At 38.6% G+C, this 19,349-nt stretch overlaps 1 protein-coding gene across 1 annotated transcript in view; it reads right to left on the reverse strand.

Annotated features, from left to right (window-relative positions):
* Positions 1-498: 498 nt before the first annotated feature.
* Positions 499-19,349, reverse strand: part of pdzd2 (PDZ domain containing 2) — a 93,358-nt gene continuing 74,507 nt past the window's right edge. The window contains 12 exon segments of the mRNA XM_057358263.1: positions 499-5,058; positions 5,242-5,376; positions 5,624-5,897; positions 6,102-6,203; positions 6,645-6,762; positions 7,259-9,890; positions 12,575-12,719; positions 13,923-14,794; positions 14,898-15,072; positions 15,310-15,413; positions 16,609-16,681; positions 18,003-18,135. Coding sequence (XP_057214246.1) covers positions 4,892-5,058; positions 5,242-5,376; positions 5,624-5,897; positions 6,102-6,203; positions 6,645-6,762; positions 7,259-9,890; positions 12,575-12,719; positions 13,923-14,794; positions 14,898-15,072; positions 15,310-15,413; positions 16,609-16,681; positions 18,003-18,135 — 4,930 coding nt within the window. The 3' untranslated portion in view covers positions 499-4,891.

The following is a 19,349-nucleotide window of genomic DNA, read 5'->3' on the forward strand; positions in this document are numbered from 1 at the left end:
TTGCATACTTTTTTACTTTTACTCGAGTAATTTTTAAAATAGTGACTTTTACTTTTACTTGAGTAACAATTTCTCTAGTTACTAGATTTTGGCTACTCTGATTAGGCCTATGACTGACTGCTGAAAGAAAGTACTGTACTCTGTAGCGTTGTTAACCACCACGCAAACCACGCAAATGCGTAGGGCCCCGCAAGCTTGGGGCCCCCTAGTGGCTACAAGCGGTAAAATCATTTGACGCTTGATTTAGACACAGATATACGCAATGAAGCGCACGTATCAAAGCGGTGCTCAAAGAAAGCAAAAGAAAAGAAATCTAATACTAATTTTACGAATATAGCAAAACAATGCTATGAAAAGAAGCATGAAAAGAAGAATCTTGCACCTTTTACTTTCTTATACTGTAGCTAAAAGCATTCTGTATTATTCTGAATAAAACAAACGACACCTTTTCATCCCAAAACCAAGAAGGTTTATTCTTATAACAAACTGTAGAGAATTTTGTGCTGTTATGTGGTTCAACGTAAAATAAACCCAGTTTATATTTGTATGTATATATGTCTCATTAATTCCATGTACAGTACTCAATACTGCTGTGCAATTCAAACAAAAATGTTAGGCAATGTGTGGGGGGCCTCGGGTCTTGACTTTGCTTAGGGCCCCCAAAATGGTAAACAAGCCCCCTTTATTAAAAAGTGTCATGCAACATAACATTATAAGCTAAAAATATGAATAAGCGAAAACTGTTGGGTTATTATAGGCTACACTACAAAATGATTTAAAGAAAAAAAAACATCCATGCAACTCCGCCCTTAAAAGCTGACTGTTAATGTGCACTCGTGTCCGGGATGCACAGAACATACTTTGACAAGTTGTTTAGTACAGGGAACTGTGTGCACGCGAAAACTGTATGACGTCAAACGATGTCGCGAGCGGCGGGGCCACTATAGACCCCAATTTCTCGCCGACGTCACGCTTACGTCACGGCACTAGCTGGAGGCAAAACAAACGGAAAACTGGAGGCGGCCAATACAAACCAGCACAGTTTCGGCTACATAAGGAGTTTAAAATATCATCTTGTTGTGTTGTTTAGTGCCATAATCGACAGAATACAGTCTCCAATTTGATATTTTAACACCCCCCCTGCCTTTGTCAAACAAAAACACCGACGACAGCTGTAGCTAAACACAATAAAACGAGCGGACTGAACAGAAACGATCATTAAACATGCACGTTTAACTTCGTAAGAGTAACCTAAGATTAAAAAACTACTGTCTTTTGTTGGTATGTGTCTAAAAATATCTCACGTATGCCTAAATCATAAACGGGGGAATGTTATTTTTCACATAGCGTTAACTTTTGAATGCATAGGGTATGCTCGCTAACTTTGTTAGTTATACAACTAGCAGTTAACTATCGCCCAGAAACTAAACATAAAAGAAACTGTTTGTCATCTATTTTTAGTTGTCACAAGTGCATTAATATAAAGGGAGAGGGAACAGTGAGAAGGCTCATGTTATGTGTCAGGTTTGTGTTCAAGTAAATGCATTTGCTAACGTTTGCCACTGTTAGCACACGCAGGCATCTATACGCTCTCAGTTCAATCTTTACTATAAACACTTGGTTTTTCTGTCTGGTATGTGTAGATGTCAGCTACTTAACTGGAGGTAATCATGTCAGTTCGTCTCTGGATCCATTGAGCGAGCGCATACAGGTCGGCCAGATTCCTTGCGTTAAAGTCAACTTTTTTTTAAAAAACAATTGCGGTCCTAGACAGTGAGTGACATGTTAAAGTTTAATCAGATTGTTTTCGACTCATTCTCAAAAAGCAAGCAAGCAAACAAAACGTGCTCCCTATGTGTAGTGTATGAGAGAGAGTTTGACAGTGTGTGCACGAGTAAAGTTTGAATAATGTCTTGAATGGCCTCTCATAGCTCCCTATAGCATTGGCTCTCACTAAATCCTTGGTGTTTCGAGTCAGATCCGTGGGCGTGGCTTGTTGGTTTTGACTAAATCCTTGGTGTTCCAAGTCTTACGAAACCTTTACCCTAACCCTAATCTTACTCTAACCACCTAAACTACCCATAATTGTTAAAATTGCCTAAAAACACGGTTGCGTCAGACTCGAAACACTAAGGATTTAGTGAGAGCCCACTAGCATTAGTAATGTGGTCAGAGGGATCTTTCTGCCTCCAGCTAAGCTCCACCCATAAAAACGCGTCACAATGTTTACTAACAGGAAAAGCGTCTATCAGAGTCAGACCGCCCGCTCCAGTCTGAAGTACACAAGTTACCGACCGGTAAAGACGCTTTTATTTAGAAATTTACTCCGCCGAGGCAAGTTTCGTGCTGTGTCTTTTCCCGACACTTAAAAATGCTCCACACACTGCCGACATGTTGCTGCATTAATAAAACGCGCGCGTCGCTCTCTCTGCGCTGGTTGCTGCTTCATCATATCACACGACCTTTTTGCTATTTTCGGCTTTAAAAATCGTTCTTAATTCAGGAGAATAGAGGGGTTCACACCATAACTATAACGATAAAGAGAACAATATCGTTGGGATCACTTTCAGAACGATTTTTTCCAGCTGATGAACGATAAAACATACTGACAGTTTCTGGCTGATAACGTTTGACTATTGGTGATCGCAATGCGTGTTTTATGTCTGGATTAAAGACTGTGGTGGTTGGAAAGCGGTGTGTTTACGGCAGGATATTAAACGTTAATGAGTCTAAGCAAGCTGGCAAAATATATGCTTTACATCCCGGACACGAGCGCACCTTCAGAATTCAGAGAGAGCATCCAGCCTTTGCTGTCCTATTTTGGAGAAAGGAATGAAAACAAAAGCATCAGCAGCAGGTCATCTACATTCACTTTAGTGACTGGGAACACTGCAGCGCGCAGGCTTAAAATAAACATAACCTTATCACTATCGTCCGCTGGTGTGGACGCAAATATAGTAGTCACAGTTACCGTTATAATGTGAACGGCCCTTAACACCGAGTTTTTATAGATATTTGAATGCAAAAACCTTACTTTAAATGTCCCTTTAATGTTTATTCTTTGTGCCTTGGGGAAATATTAATATTAACATATTTGACCTGTCCAACAACAATAGTACAGTTACCTAAAGCAATTTTGTTATATGATTAATATGTGATATGTTAAAGAGGAAAACAGACCAATATAATGTATATATTTTATAAAATAACACAATAAAAAATAACCTTTTTCATAATACTTGTAATACTAGTAGCTCCTATGCATAAACTGAATCTCAAGTACAAAATATTCGATGTCTTTATTCACAATAGCAGAAAGTCTGAAAGACTATAGAAATACTCATGATTGCTTATTTCATATACACACTTGTGCTTAATACTGAGCTCAATTAAATTACAGCCATTTCAGTTGGAAATGCAATATTTACAGAAGACAACTCAAGAACAATATAACAACAGCAATGATACAGTATATCCTATCAGGGAGAGGACTCACTTTAAAGTCTCCGATGTGAGTAAACATGACGATTGATTCACAGCTGAAAAAATATGGTCAACCAAACCTTATGAAATGCAGAAATGTACATTTTCAAATAAAAAAACTGCTAATATATGGTGACAATGCTTGTTTAATAAAGGGAATGCCCGTGACGTCACCATCAGCTGGAGAGACTGCCGTTCCGCCTACTGAGTGGCAAAAAGATTAAGCGACGATATTAGTGTACAGAGTGAAATCCACGAAAACGCATCTAAAATGGTGAAAAGTTGTTATGCAATCAGTTGTGCAAACAGGTTCAACAAGAATTCAGAATAAGGCGTCGAAATAAGGTATGTTCATGCCGGGAAAAGTAATGTCGCATACCAACGTCCACTGAACACTATTTGGCAAGTTACTGTCAAGTCCAACTAAATTTTATTTAAGCTAATAATTATTTACACTGGGATTTTAACAGCTGTCGTTGTTTCAACCAGCCATTTTGCTGAATGTTTTGCCACTCAATGGGTGCGTATTCAGACATGTTTACATGAGAAAGTGACGTCAATGCATACCCCATATGTGAACATGTATTTTAAATGCTAATAATCCGATAGTGTTCAAGTATTTAAAGATAAAGTGAGTGTAAACAATGTGGCTTTGTATGTCTGAGTGGCTGACATGTCAATTGGAATAAATTGGAATAAAATTACACACTTCACATTTCTTAAACCCCATTGCACCATCTCTGCCTAAAGCATAAAACTGCATGTTATGTTATGTACTTATCTTTACATGTGTCAAAGTTAAGGTTAACTAGCTGAACTTCTAATAAAATCATTATTAAAATGTTTTGTATATTTTAAACCCAAAAAGTCATAGATTGCAGCTTTATGATTAAATAATAAATTAAAGGAACATTAAAAACACATATTTTGATTACAGAGACAAGATCCAAATCCAAACCAGATCAAAGAAAAACATAATCAGGTAAAAAAAACCTTATTCACAAAGATTTAGATAAAAATAACTAATCTCTATTCTATCAGATCGGGCAGAGTGAAGACACTCTGTAGTGGTTTGCATTATCACCTTATAACCAGAGACAGTACGGCAGGCATGTAAAACAATTGTCACAAATTAAATTAAATTATACAAGGATGCAGTTATTAACATATCATTTATACTTTTTACAATTATGTTTTAATAGTTTTCAAAAAGGACAAAGTTTAAAATAAGGACATTAAAAATACTATAACCCCGCATATAAGCCCACTGCAAAGCTGCAGAAGCCTTGATTTGTACAAAATCAATGTGCAACAAATTCATCATAAAGAAGTTGCAAAAAGCTATGCAAAATATAATATGTACAATAAATGCCTACCACAGTTTGGCACCTTCACATACATGCAAATGTCATACAGAAGTCCTGGGTTTTTTAATGACTAACTGGACGGGGCCCTCAGAGACTGTTTTAATGATGTTCCAGGCGTCATAGTGCATGAGGCCCTGCAAAGACCTGCCGTTGATGGCTAAAAGTTCATCTCCAACATCAATAACCCGGGACTGCTCGGCAGCTCCTCCTGATGACAGAGAGAACATTTCAATTGAGCTTTTCACTGAATTAACTCTCAAACTATATGAAGCATGCGTGTTCATATGTCATAACAAACAAACCCAGACGGATTGTAGCAATTACGTGTTCCTTTCTCTTGACCCTTTCTTTACTCCCCCTGGTGGACAAAAATGAAGTGTAAGAAACTCACCACGGAAAACACGTTTGATGTAAAGAGGTCGATCTCCATGGGCCGAAGCTTTACCTCCGTCTAGACTGAACCCTAGACCAGCAGCAGTCTTCGGTATTTCAACACTCAAAGCCCCATCGGACCCCACCTCCACACCTACAACACACCCAGCAGGAATAGAAAAAGTTATTATACTGGATACTTTTCGATTATATGAACACCGAAAAAACAACCATAATTCTGTGTAGAATGTGAAGAATCCTCACATTCCGTAAAGCATCAGTATTTTAAATGAATCCACCTCATCTGCTTGCTAGATTTTTAATCCACAATAATATTTTTTTATCTACTTTAGGGTGAGGTGTTTCATGCAGTATTAACCCTAGCAATTTCTAATACTTACTGGCTTTATTCTCTCTGAAACTGTCTCTATGGGCAGGAGTTGTGCAGACTCGAGTCTGAAGAGGATGTTCGGGTCTAGGTGATATTGGTTCAGTGTCTTTGCCCTTCTGAATGACCACTAATGCCTGTCTCGGCAGTCTGGTCTGATGAAGGCAGGACAGCGCCTCTCCGTGCGTCATCCCACTCAAGCCGGTCCCGTTTATTGACAGAACACAATCGCCTCGGTGAATGGTACCTTCTACTCCTGCCACCCCTCGAGTAAACACCCGATGGACCTGTCAGAACCGACATTTATCTGTCAGTCTAACTGAGGGTAACTGTTAAATAATCTTAGTTGAGTGACAACGTTGCTTTAGTATGTGAACTAAAACTTTTCTTATGTGTTCAAAGGAAAGTAGTTTCTTTTAATACCACAAGGGGGTGACAATGTGTCATTTAATTAAGTCTCATTTTTCAAAAGCCAACAACGAAAAACTTACAGTGATAGATTTCTGTTCCAGATCTACTCCTCCAGCGATGCTGAAACCCAATCCAGATCCACCCTCTTTGGTTAAAATAACAAAGTATACGTCTTCTTTAACCTTGATACAAAAGATTAGTGAAGGACAGGTTAAAATTTTCCACAGAAAAGCCTCCAGACACAGCCAGGACTCAAAAAAATAAAAATAGCTCAATCAAGCCCTGATTTTCCCTGGCTGAAAAGAAGTATTTGAAGTTATAAATATGACTCATAAAAATAATGCCTCTTTTTTTGAGCAATAAATATAACAGAGCGACAGTTAAGTAAACATTTTGAGTTGAGAGTTATAAATATTAATAAGCTAAAACAAAGCATTTGTGTGATTTCTTGCACAATATCAGAAACCATATCTTCTCCATTTCTTAAAAGAAACTTTGGAGCTAAAATAGCTTTCTCAACAGACAATAAAATAACTTGATATGCAAAGAAACAGTGTTACAGCACTTTATAAAAACTCTTGTAACATCAAAGTATCTGGAATGTCTGAAATCTTATAAAGTACCTCAGAGAGAGCATCTGTGTCCTGTGTGAGAGTCGTCACATCCACTTTAGTTGTGAGGGAACACAGAACATCTTGCACCTTGTTTTGGTCCAAGGGAGAGGATTTAAGATCTTTTAAACTGTCATAGAAAGACACAACACAGACAACAACTGTTATACTAATATTGGCCAAGCTATGACTTGTGTTAAATTTATATCAACTAATGGTTGTTGAAAAAAGGCTGAGCGTAAAGGGATAGTTCACCCAAAAATGAAAATTTTGTCATCATTTACTCCCTCATGTCATTTCACTGTATGTCTTTCTTTCTTCTGCAGAACACAAAAGAAGATATTTTGAAGAATGTTGCTAACCAAACAATGGCGGTACCCATTGACTTGCATTGGTTTTGTGTCCGTACAATAGAAGTGAATGGGTTTCGCCATTGTAAGGTTACCAACATTCTTCAAAATATCTTCTTTTGTGTTCTGCAGAAGAAAAAAGTCGTACAGGTTTGAAAAGACAATGGGTAACAACAGTAAATGATGACAGAATTTTCCATTTTGGGTGAGCAATCCCTTTCAACAGCATTACACAGATTATTACCATCACACACTTATAACATTCATAATACTCACCTTATAGACCAGCATGAGAGACCCGTCGCCTGGCTTTCATGTTGCTCCCCATTGCTGGTCGAACCAAGAGCCGCACCGCTCACCCTAGTCACTACGGTGCACTGTGGCTTGTGTGACGTTGGTTCTGCGGACCTGCGAGGGTGGATCTCCAGCTCGGTCTTAAAGATCACCTTTCCAGAATCACTGGAAAAGTCCTCTGTACATAGCTTGTCAAGTTCAGGCATGCTTAACGCTCTAATCTCTCTTAGTTTCGAGCGTGACAGTCCTCCATGGGCACGGGCATTGCGGGAACGCAGCACCGGTGGTGTATGTACTGTGGGTTGGTTCTGAGAGGTGCCATTTCTTCCCATCTCCTTTATAACCGGCTCTGTGGTTCCGTTTGAAGGAGCCGATTCAGAGTTGGTGATAAATGAACCAGCGGAAGAATTTTGTTGCTGATGCAATGGAGATGGAGCCGAGTTCAAATTGTCCACACAGGAACTAAGACTCCTCCTCAATGAATGGCTATCATTGGACTGAGCGCTTACAGTGTAACCAGACAGCCTCCGATTGAGAGGTGGCTTGGAGTTAACGGCGTAACACGGGACGTCTATGCACCTCACGACAGAACCATCAAAGCTGGCCAGATTCTCAAAGGACTGGATTCTTTGTCGAACTGAGAATGGATTTGGGTCTTTAGCGTCTATAGAGTAGCTTCTACGTTCAAGTCCTCTTAGATACAGTTTGGACGTGCTTGCTTTGAGAGTAGATGAAGCATCTTTATTTGAGTTTCTGAGGGAGGTTTCCTCCAGACCATTGCAGTACACCCTCTCAGCAGTTTCATTTGTAATAATAGGACCATTTTGCTGCAGAGGATTACATGAAGAATTGGTTGAGCCTAATGCCACTGTTTGTACTCCTAAATTAGATTCCTCACACTCGAATTGATTGGCTGAACTTGGTTGGCTTGCATGCATGACTTCCTTGTGTGTCAGGACAGGTGTGGAAGGTGATGAAGAAGGTGGGAAGGAAGAGGATGAAAGTCTTACCTAGATGAAAGATCTTTGTGTGGTATTGACAGTAGCCTCAAGTTTGGAGATTTGCTCCTTTTGATCTGAGATCAGTTCCTCCTTGGTAGGTTTAGAAAGTTTGTTGTTGACAATGGGATTTGCCTTCAAGGCACTGGATGTATTTGGTTGACTTGGGTCCATTTGACAAGAATCCTTAATCTTCTCAGACGTTCTGCCCGATTTTGGACTACCTGTCGGTGTGGTTCTTCCGAGATGAAGTTTAGGAGACTGACTTGGCGAGTTGAGGGCTTTCCTCTGTGCTGGACTTTCCATCTTGGGCGATCTTGTGAATGACTTTTCTTGCTCTTTGCATTTACTCTTAATACTCAGACCCTTGAGTTTAGAAGTCGTGCTTGACTTTTTATCATCAGGTTTGAGCTTGTTTCTCAGCAGGGGAGAGGCAGGGTTGTCATTAGAGGATTTAGTTCCCAAAGGCCTGGTGGATTTATTCTGGGTTTGGGAAAGTGATGATTTAGAGTCAGGTATAACTTTCTCTTTGTCTCTTGTAGCTTGTGTGGTGGAGACCTGCTCACTAGATTTGCCATTGGTCTTATTTGAAGCCTTGGGCTCCGACACGGTTGACCTCAGAGGCACATGCACAGTGTTGGGTTTCTCTGTGGAGAGGGATGCAGCCGAGCGCAGCTTAGCCGTCCTCTCCTGACTCCTGGGGGTGACATGGCGGTTGCTTTGAGGACAACTGACACCTGTTGGTGTCTGGCAGAGTTTGACGGGTTCTGGAGTAGTTTCACATTTTTCATCAGCTTTGCAGTTTGAGGACACTGTTGATGCACACATCACTGCGACAGGAATGTGTCTGGTATCTCCATTTAAAGGTGCATCACCTGAAATGGAATCACTGTTTCCCTGTGAATCCTTATCCAGCTTGGGAAGCGAAGGGGGGTTGTGGAGATCAGTACTGATGAGTGTCTGTTCATCTGTAATGATGTTTCTGTGTGGAAGAGAATGGCCCCCTGATTGGCCGATTGCAAAACAGAGCTCAATCTCTTCCTCATCAGTGTCCTGTGGATCTTCACGGTGACCTTGAGTCTTCTCCACTTTGACAGCACTGTCAGTAGCAGAGTCGCTCTCAGAGTCACTATCCTCCAACAGACTGTACATACCTGGTTTCTCTCCATGTTCTTTCCCCACAGAGTCAATGTCATCTGCGATTTTACTAAGGTTTCTGGAGTAACCATTTAAAAATGTCTTTCCTGGTGGAAAATGGCAAACGTTGTTTCCCACATTTAACGCAGATAAATCCAGATGGTTTGGATGTGATGGTGCAGCTGTTGAAGTCTTTTCCTTCACCACTGCTGTATTTGCACTTGTGTCTGGGAATCCTGAGACATTTTGGTCCTTTTCATTCGTTTCAGCTGAGTTCAGTTCAGTTATGACATCATCAATGTTTGTGACAGGCACACTGTTGCTGTAGATTACTGTCTGTTTTGCATTTGTTTCTGATGGAGGGGTCTCCTCATTTTTGTCCATACTGTTGTTGTCTTCTGGGGGAGGTCTAGGTGCCTCAGATTTGGATGAGCCCTCACAGCCAGAAGACATGATTAAGCTGGAAAGTCGATCTACAGCTAAGAAGGTGGACAAAAATAGAAGAGTTACAAAACAGGTAATTCAGAGGAGGAGGAGATCTGGCCCTCCCGGCTGAGCCTGGTTTCTCCCGAGATTTTATTTTCTCCATTATTCAGCATTGGAGTTTGGGTTCCTCGCCACAGCAGAGCAGTGCAGTGTTGGCTTGCTCTCCGGGAGACTGCTTTTATTTATTTATTTATTCATTTATTTATTAGATATTATTTATTATAATGATCTTGCTTGGTCTATAAACACCATGCACTGTGCTGTGTTTTACCTTTCTGTGTTTTTCTTATTTGCTCCTGTAAAGCTGCTTTGGAACAATGCACATTGTGAAAAGCGCTATATAAATAAAATTGAATTGAATTGAATTCCATGCAAAGGTTTTTATCGAAGGTTTTCACCAGACTGATAGGTCAAATGTCAATATTTGGTCTATCTCTCTTAAGGCTTTTAAAGCTTCTTAGGGGTTTTAAAGCGTAGTTTTCCAAAGTCAGGTAAGTGAATTGTCACATCCATTACAGAATTGTCACATCCATAACAATTCATATTTCTCAAAAATGTGCACAAGAAAATGTAAATATTGTAACTATTTTATGGTGTGTAAAGAGCCATCCCTTCTCAGTTTGTTGGGTATTATTGCTTCTGGTTTGTGCATTTTAATTCACAAAAATCCTGCAAAGTGTGTTGTCTCTCAAAAATGGACATTTTGTCAACACGCTAAACAGTACCATTAGTTTACAAGGCCATGCTACTAGGAGGATTAAAGCTGGAGTAAGCAAGGGAGAGAATGAACAACAAGATGTTTTTTTTTAGACACAAGACATAGACAGTTATTGGTAAGTCAAATAAATGCGGAACAGGTATGTTTTGAGCAGTATTTTGAAAGTTGTGAAGGATGCTGCAGTTCGGGTGGAGGCTGGCAGTTCATTCCACCACAGGGAAACCGAATGAGTAAAGCTTTTTGCAAGCGATTTGGTGCCTCGCTGTGATGGAACAACCAGGTGTCAGTCATGGCCAGAATGGCCAGATATGACTTCACATCAAGATTTGCTCCGTCATATACCATAAGTGCACCACAGAGGCCTGCAAGACAAGTTAGAAATTGCTTCTGTTTTATATATCAACATTCTATTGGAAAACTATTCCGACTAATCCACTTCCATTCTCCAGAGCGTGCCTTCAGATTTTTCTGAAGATTTGTGTATCGAATTATACATCCTGAAAAAAACACCCAGACCAGTACTCATTCCACAGTCTGATATTTCACTGATTTAAAACACACTTTTGTCTGTTGTTAGTTAGTGGAAGGAATCTGTGCTCAGTCTAATAGAAGCCAGCACCACACTATCAAACTCCACAGGAAACTTTGGACTACCGTCTCCGTCTCTGTGAATTCACTTTATCGGAGTCTCATTCTGAGCACATTCAGGTTTCACTGGGACACATGACTAAGACAATCCACAAAGATATTGTTTCCGATGATGTAACACTGGTATCCTGGAGGCAGCTGATATTTTGTAAAGACCTTACTCAATTTTACCTCAGGCAGATGCCTCTAAATGTACAATTGAATAAAACAGACAGATGTAAAATATGTAAAATCTTTGCAAAAAGATTTGCTGTTACATCACAATTCGAAGAACATAGAAAATAGGTAGACATTAAAATGTCATGTTCAACACGATGAATACACACAGTTGATAAATACCTGTGTTTATAAATATGTACATGAACATTATAAATATGTACATGCTTATTTTATAAGGCTATTGCTCTGCATGCCAAAAGTAAAAACAAGCATGAATCAATACAGTGTATAATAATCTAATTCTGAGAGAACAAGCATCAAAGTTTGATTTCAATCATTCATTTAACCGATTTCTCAGTCAATATTAAAGATATCAAGGTCACACTTTTCACACAATGTTTTTACATTACATATAATGATTTTATGCAAAAACCACTAAATCACAAAATAATGACTTAAGCTTTTACAGGCAGGGTAACATTTTATAAACAACTTACTGTCTTATAATGCTTGTTTTGAACTATAATGTGGCAGCAAAACAATAGTCAGAGCAATAGTATTAAATCTACGTACTAAATTGACTAAAGGCCACTAAGAAGCGTTAGAGCTGTTACTCTACACATCTACATTGGCTACGGTAGTAAAGTAATCAATAGTCACCATTGACAAATAGCCAGCAGCCTGCAGTTCCCTTTGAGCTGGTGTAGGGTACTGCCAGAAAGGGGAAGTCTGTAGTACTCCTATTTCTTTTTCTTTAGGGCAGCATGGGGAAAGACAGACTGATCTCTTTATTGCAGTGGCAACTCTGCGTGGGCTAACAGTCTCTTGCGAAGGATAAACGAGAACTGTTGAAGTTGTTATATACTGTTTATATAATTAGGGAATATGTTTTCTTGGACTGAGTCTGGCAGAGCAGTCTGCGAGGAAGGGAAGGATGTGGCCATCTATAGCAACATGACACTATGCATAACACAGCATTGACTACTATTCTTAATCACAGCAAAATCATATTAGACTGTTTTATAGCATCATACAAAAGAGTTTTTGAGAAAATAAATTGTCGAAGGTAATAAAGGTATGTTTCAATGAATCAACCTCTTTTTGGGACATTTAAATAAGCAGACATAAGAAAAAGTTTTTGCTGTAACTTACCCGAGACTGGCTTCTTAATTTCTAAGGTCAATGTGATTGGCAGGTTATGCATGAGGTCACAGATGTCCTGATAGGTGGATGTACACACAGGGGTGTCACCAATCGTTACGATCTCGTCACCAACACTCATCTTCCCTGAGGCGTCCTGATGAACAGACAGGAGAGAAATGGATGACATGTACCTCAGATAATCTTGCAATACCTCTCCTGCCCCAATCACAAGCAGATGTGTATATTTTGGACGGCTGCCCTATATTACCCAACATCTCAACAGCATTATTCTTCCTGTTACCTTACTGATGTGGCGTTAAGTTGTGTTCAAAGCCCATATGTTGTTATTTCTTCAGTGAAAGGGTAGAACTGTTAAAAAAATACCTTACCATAAAAAGAAGCCTATGCAACTATAGAGCGGTTTTACAGACATGGCTTAGAATAATCAGGATTAAACTTTAGTAAAATTAGAAAACTTTTATATTATATACTATATTATATAGTATATTTTATAAACACGCCTTAGAAAAAACATTACTGATATATAGCAAAACAAAGGCTCTGACATAATTTAAGATATTTTGACTAGACAGTTCACCCCCCAAAAAAATATCAGTCTTCATTTACTTACCCTCAAGTTGGTACAAATCTGTTCCAAATTTCTTTGTTCTGATGAAGATATTTGGAAGAATGCTTGTAACCAAACAGTTCTTGGACTCCATTGACTACCATGGTAGGAAAAATGACAATGGTGTCAATAGTGCCCAAGAATTTTTTGTCCTACATTCTTCAAAATATCTTCTTTTGTGTTAAAAATGTATAAAGCAATTTTTCCTACTATGGCAGTCAATGGGGTCCAAGATCTGTTTGGTTGTAAGCATTCTTCCAAATATCTTTCTCTGTGTTTATCAGAACAAAGAAATTGAGATCGATTTTTATATAATTTTTATTTTTGGGTTCCTTTAAACCTTAGGTTTATATTTATTAAATATCCAGGGATTGTGTAATTTTATCATTATTAATATTATGGATATTATAAGATAATTTTACTACTTCATCAGATGCACCATTTCTGAATTCTACATAAGAACACACGCTAGACACAAGCTACAAGAGAGGTTACATTTCAATCAAATTTTGTGTTTAGTGCAAAATAACAGCATAGGCTATAGTTTTGGAATGACATGAGGGTGAATGAACACTGACAGAATTAGAGGGAAATTTGACATGGCCCAGGTAATGGACTGGATGTAAATGCTATATTCAGATCAATCAATAAAATTCATGTTTGGTTGCTACTCTGCTGAATGTTAAAAACGCGAAAATCAATAAAAACATTACATGAATTCCAACCTACTCGCTCTGCAACACCTCCCGGTCTCAGTCCTGTGATCAACACCCTGAGCGGAGCAGACTTTATCTCCAGATCCAGACCAAAAGACTCCCTTTCTCCACGCTGGAGCACTATGGTCTCAATGGTGCAGACCCCAGATAGGTCACTGGATTCCCCCTTCTTACAGTGTAGCAGTCTACAAGGCGGCCGTGTGCTGTTCTGCGTACCCTGGGCAGGGGTTGTTGGGACTGAGGGTGGCTCTTCACCCTTGACCCTTTGTGGAGGGTTGGGACACTCAATGCTCATCATGCTCTTTACACGAGTCACAGCTTTGTGCTCCAACTTGGGTGAGCGTTTAAACTCCTGTCCTTCTCTATGAGGCTCTTTTTTCACACCCAGGTTGGTTCCACCAGCTGGCCCAGTGTTGTGCTCCATACAGTGAATGGGCATGAAGGGAGATTCAGCCCCAGGTGGCCCACTGGATCCTTCCTCAGATTCTAGCGAGCTGCCGTAGAGCAGAGAAGCTGGTTCGCTGCCGATTTGCCTGTGGCTTTCGCTGCTATCCTGGCTTTCATCATCGACCTCAAGCGATGAGGTGGCTACTACAATACCCGAGTCTTCTTCCTGGTGGTGGCGGCCGAACTCAGAGACACCATGGAGAAGACGACTGAAGGGGCCGTTGTCTTCTTCAAGGCCGGTCTCGTCGTCACTGGGTTCATCTTCATAGCAGATGACCCGGCGCTGGCGGAGAAGGGGGCTGCGTACAGAACTGGGGCTGCTTCCCACGCTGGCTTGATGGGGTGGGTCGGCGGCACGACCAGCTCCAGGAGGGGCTTTACAGCAGTCTGGGGTTGTGGGGCTACTGTCTGAACCTCTATAAGAAGCATCTCGATGAACTATGATCATAAAAGGACAGACAAGAACATTTGTGATTATAGAAAATAGGAAATTGAATGAATACACACATACTGAATAAATGTAGAAAGGTAATGTGGCTACCATGTGGCTGAGGTGCTGCTGCTTCCTCAATAGAAGTATTACAGCTTCTGCTGCTGTGAAGCATGTCGTCATCACTGGATCCCATCGCCATGGTCTCAGAGAGAGAAGACTGGCTGGGTACATCATGAACTGAGAAATACTGAGAGAGCTCTGCCTCTGAACTTAATGAGCCTTGCTGCAGGGCCAGATAAAGACAGAAAGTCAGATTGGCGCATGAGCGTATAAGAAAAAGTTCAGTTATAAAAATGTACTTCTAAAAAACAAAGCTCAGTAGCGTGCATGTACCTAAACTGCAATCAAATTAAAATGTATATTAAAAAAACATACATTATGAAAGTTTTATTATTCAAAACCCAAATTTGTTATCGCTGACAAGGTGAATTTCATCTGTAAAATAAAGCTTCTGGTTTACTCTGCTGGCTGGCTCTAGAAACCTCTTCATGGTCCAGCTGAGCGCAGGGTTTCCTTCACCATGTCTGGACTTAACACTGGGAGATGGACTTTTAAACGGCAGACCTGTGCAAAAAAAACCAACAACAACAGTTGAAGATTGACAAATCTATTACGACTCTAAACTGAACGAACTGTGCTGTATTTTCTGCTGACATTTATTTGTTCAATAAACAGTCCAAAACATTAGAACTTAAAGATTTTGGGAATTTTAACTAATATTTGTTATTTATGCTAACATCTATGAACTAAAATTTTAAATATATGTAAATCATATCCAGTGTTGGGCAAGTTACTCTGAAAAAGTAATTAATTACTAGTTACATATTCAATAGTGTAATTAGATTACTTTACAAATTACTCTCTCCAACAAGTATTTAATTACTTATTACTAATTACTTTCTATATCCTATATCAACCTTGATTAGTTAAGTGATTCATAGAAAGACATGAAACGGCTCTTTTCATTCATTCAAATAAATAATATAAAACTAGATAAAGTAGTATTATTAACTGACCAAAGTACTACAAATGTGAGAATCATACATTAAAACACAGATTTTAAAGTTTAAAGGAATTTTGATGTCCATTCCTTGCACACACACATATATTACACTAAGTATTTAGTTTAATTACATCAGAAGTAACTGTAATTAAATTACAGAAAATTACAGTAATCCCTTACTTTACTTTTTCAAGGGAAAAGTAATTAAATTACAGTAACTAATTACTTAGTAACTAGTTACACCCAACACTGATCATATCTTTACAGTATGCTGCAGAAAAAAAGAAAAGTATCATTTTTGTTTCATGCTGTAAACTACTAACAATATTTCTCCCAAATTGCAAATAAAAATATTGTTTCTATTTGCATTTATTTGAAGAAAAGGAAAATGGGAGAAACAGGTCAAAGTACCAGAAAAGAGGCTCTGTATTTTTTCAGACCTCAAATATTGCAAAGAAAACAAGTTTATATTCACTTTTAAGCAATACAGCAGTAAAATTTGTACGTGTATTTGGGAAAACTTTTTATCAGTTTTCATGTGTCTTGTCATGCTGTCAGTCTTTCACATTGCTGTTGGATGACTTTGTCACTCCTGAGGTTTGATTTTGTTGAAATTCAACAGACACTGGACTGGAATGACCATAATACATCTAGAAACGCTGATTAAATTAAAAATGGGAATGGTCTCTTATTTTTCTCTGCGGCTGTATGTAAGCCTTAAGCCTCAAACAGACCAGAACACAACAGACACTTTACCTAGTGTGTGAGAAGAATGACTCTCTCTGTGAGTGGAGCGAGCGATCACTTCATCCATCTCTTGTTCAGACACCTGAGGATATAAAAAAGCCATGAAGAACATACAAACAAGTGTATTTTGATCTGATTATCCTAAAATAATGCTTTTCTTGGTTAAATCATAGTACAAATATTTAGGCAAGGGCAATATGACCACTAGGTGGCACTGTGAATTAAAAAATCTGTTTCATTTTTCATTAATCTACACTTGTTTTACACTTTTGAGAGGTTTTACTCAATTTTAAGTCAGTGATGAACATTCATAATGGCACTAAAGTGAAATAATTGTGATTTTATAGATTTAACTAAATTCAGTGAAGAAATCATATCTGTTTTGGGTATTTAACATTCCACAATATTAATCATATTACAATAATACAAGGTATTAATGGTTTTTAGTGGCGTTTGAGTGTAAAAGATACACATTTATTCTGTTGTGTCATGTAGCCTAGTTGTTTTGATTCGACACACTGAAACTAAAGAAAATCTCTATTTGTCTTGCAGAGCTCTGGTAGAAAAGCCTGATTAAGATCAGGTTTTGCAAGATCTATTTCCGATTATTTGTTATTGTTGACCTCAATGTAAGAGTTGTTCTCAATTCAAACTCAACAGAACTGATCAAAGGTCAAATGACCTAGTTTTATAAACATAATAAAAGTAACATCTTGAGTGTAATATAATGGACACCTCATCCCATTCACACCTCGGGAACAACTTGCCTGAAAACACTTCTAAATGTATGCAAAAAGGAATGAAAGTTCCATCTGCACACGGATGCTACACAAACTTGCATGAAAATGTCATGTTTTGTAATTAATGGCCCTTGTGAGCAAAGTTTCTGACCTTGGGTCAAATGCTAAATATGCAGCTAGCCCTGCTGTCTCATGCTACATTAGCACTAGCAAGCCGAATGAACAGTCAGCACATTCTAAACACTAAAACCTCTCACTGTACCCCACCCTGGCCTACATTTCTCACCATCTTGATTCATTAGATGGAGGAAACCAAGTCATGCTAGCATGAGGGCGAGAGGAATGTTGTTTACTTTTTGGCGATCTTCAAGAATTCATGTTGGGAGCAAATTATAACTTTAGCAGGTGGATGACGCTTTTGATTTCCACTTGCACCAATATGGCAGAGGCCCTTGTGACTGAAGCAGTGTGACCAAATCACCACACAGATGTTTGGGGTTTATTCATTTATAAACTAGGGCCTACTCTGTTAACTGCAGTAGTTTCACAAAGACTGTTAATGATAAGGCAGTCTGTATCGTATATAATTTCTACAAGCTATATTGAAACGAAAGAGGGACCATGATGCAGTTCCATACTGTATGCATGTAGTTTGGCTCTTACTTTAGGGTTGGGATGTCGGCTAATGATGAGGCTGACCGGGCCGGGTCCACATTCACTCAGTATAGCGTAAGCTTCACTCAAAGCTGCATGTCTCAGGCTCACCGAATCCACCTCCAGGAGCTGGTCACCTCGACTAAAACACACAAACATACACACATTAGACTTGTAATAAAGGATAAAAACAACATTTTCTATTATAAAATCAAGATTCTGCAAGGTATATGTAGGTGTATGATTCTGCAACGTGTACAGTATGTAAACTTTTGACCACAACTGTAAAGGCAAGTTAATTTATACACAATGGTAAATAAAGGTGCTTTAAATAGGCATAATAAAGAGAAATAAAATAATAAAAATGACAACATTTCTTCTTGACCACCATAGAAAATGAATGAAAATAGGAGAAATATTACATTATAATATTATATTCAATTGAGAAAAAAATGGTTGCATAAAAATATTATGTTAAGTATTAAAATAAATATTATTATGATCATTTATCATTTTATTATATCATTAGATTATTATCTACAACAACAACAACAATAATAAAGAATATTAGAAACATTTTAAACAAAAATATATTAATTTGATAACCAAGTAAAAAATGTGGAAAGAATTTATACAAAATAAAAAGCATCAGCGGCAGAAAATTTAAATATAAACAAATTTGTATCAGTCTGACATCCTTTAAAAGCTGGTGGCATTAACAGTCTCGCTGTCTTTCGAGTGAACACTGGGTATTTTCAGTCTAATATAATAACTATCAAGGGGGGTTGTTAGGTTTCCTGTCCCAGGAATGATACAGTATAAAATACTTCACAATAAAGATTAGAATATTGTGAAATATGTTGAAATACATGCTCAATGTGCATTAAAAAAAAGACATATCTGAAAATATTACTGCCTTATCGTTCCTTCACACAGCTGCAACCACTTTCACAACTAGATCCAACATTCTGAACCACAAGTCTGTGTTTTGACATAAAGACCCCATTCATTAGCTTCTGGCTCTTATTGCACATTCCCTTCAGTCTGCGAGGTGTTTCATCTTAACAAGAGTAAGCACATACACACCACTCACTCACACACACACACACCAGCAAATCACAAACAATTATGCACACAAACTTGACAGGTTTATTGGATGTTTAACACATTAGAAAGAATATTCTGATGCAAACACATGTACAGACACACCGTGGGCTCTATAAAGAAAATAAAGATCTGTGTGATTGTTTTCCCAAGTGGGGTCTTATTCCTGCCTCTCCCTTCCTAAATTAACTGGAAGTGAAGAATTTAAGATGATAGATCATAGCAGTCCGATGTCTACTACAGTCCAATGCA

This window comes from Triplophysa rosa, linkage group LG2 (genome assembly GCF_024868665.1).
Source record: "Triplophysa rosa linkage group LG2, Trosa_1v2, whole genome shotgun sequence".
In the NCBI taxonomy this organism is placed as follows: Eukaryota; Metazoa; Chordata; class Actinopteri; order Cypriniformes; family Nemacheilidae; genus Triplophysa; species Triplophysa rosa.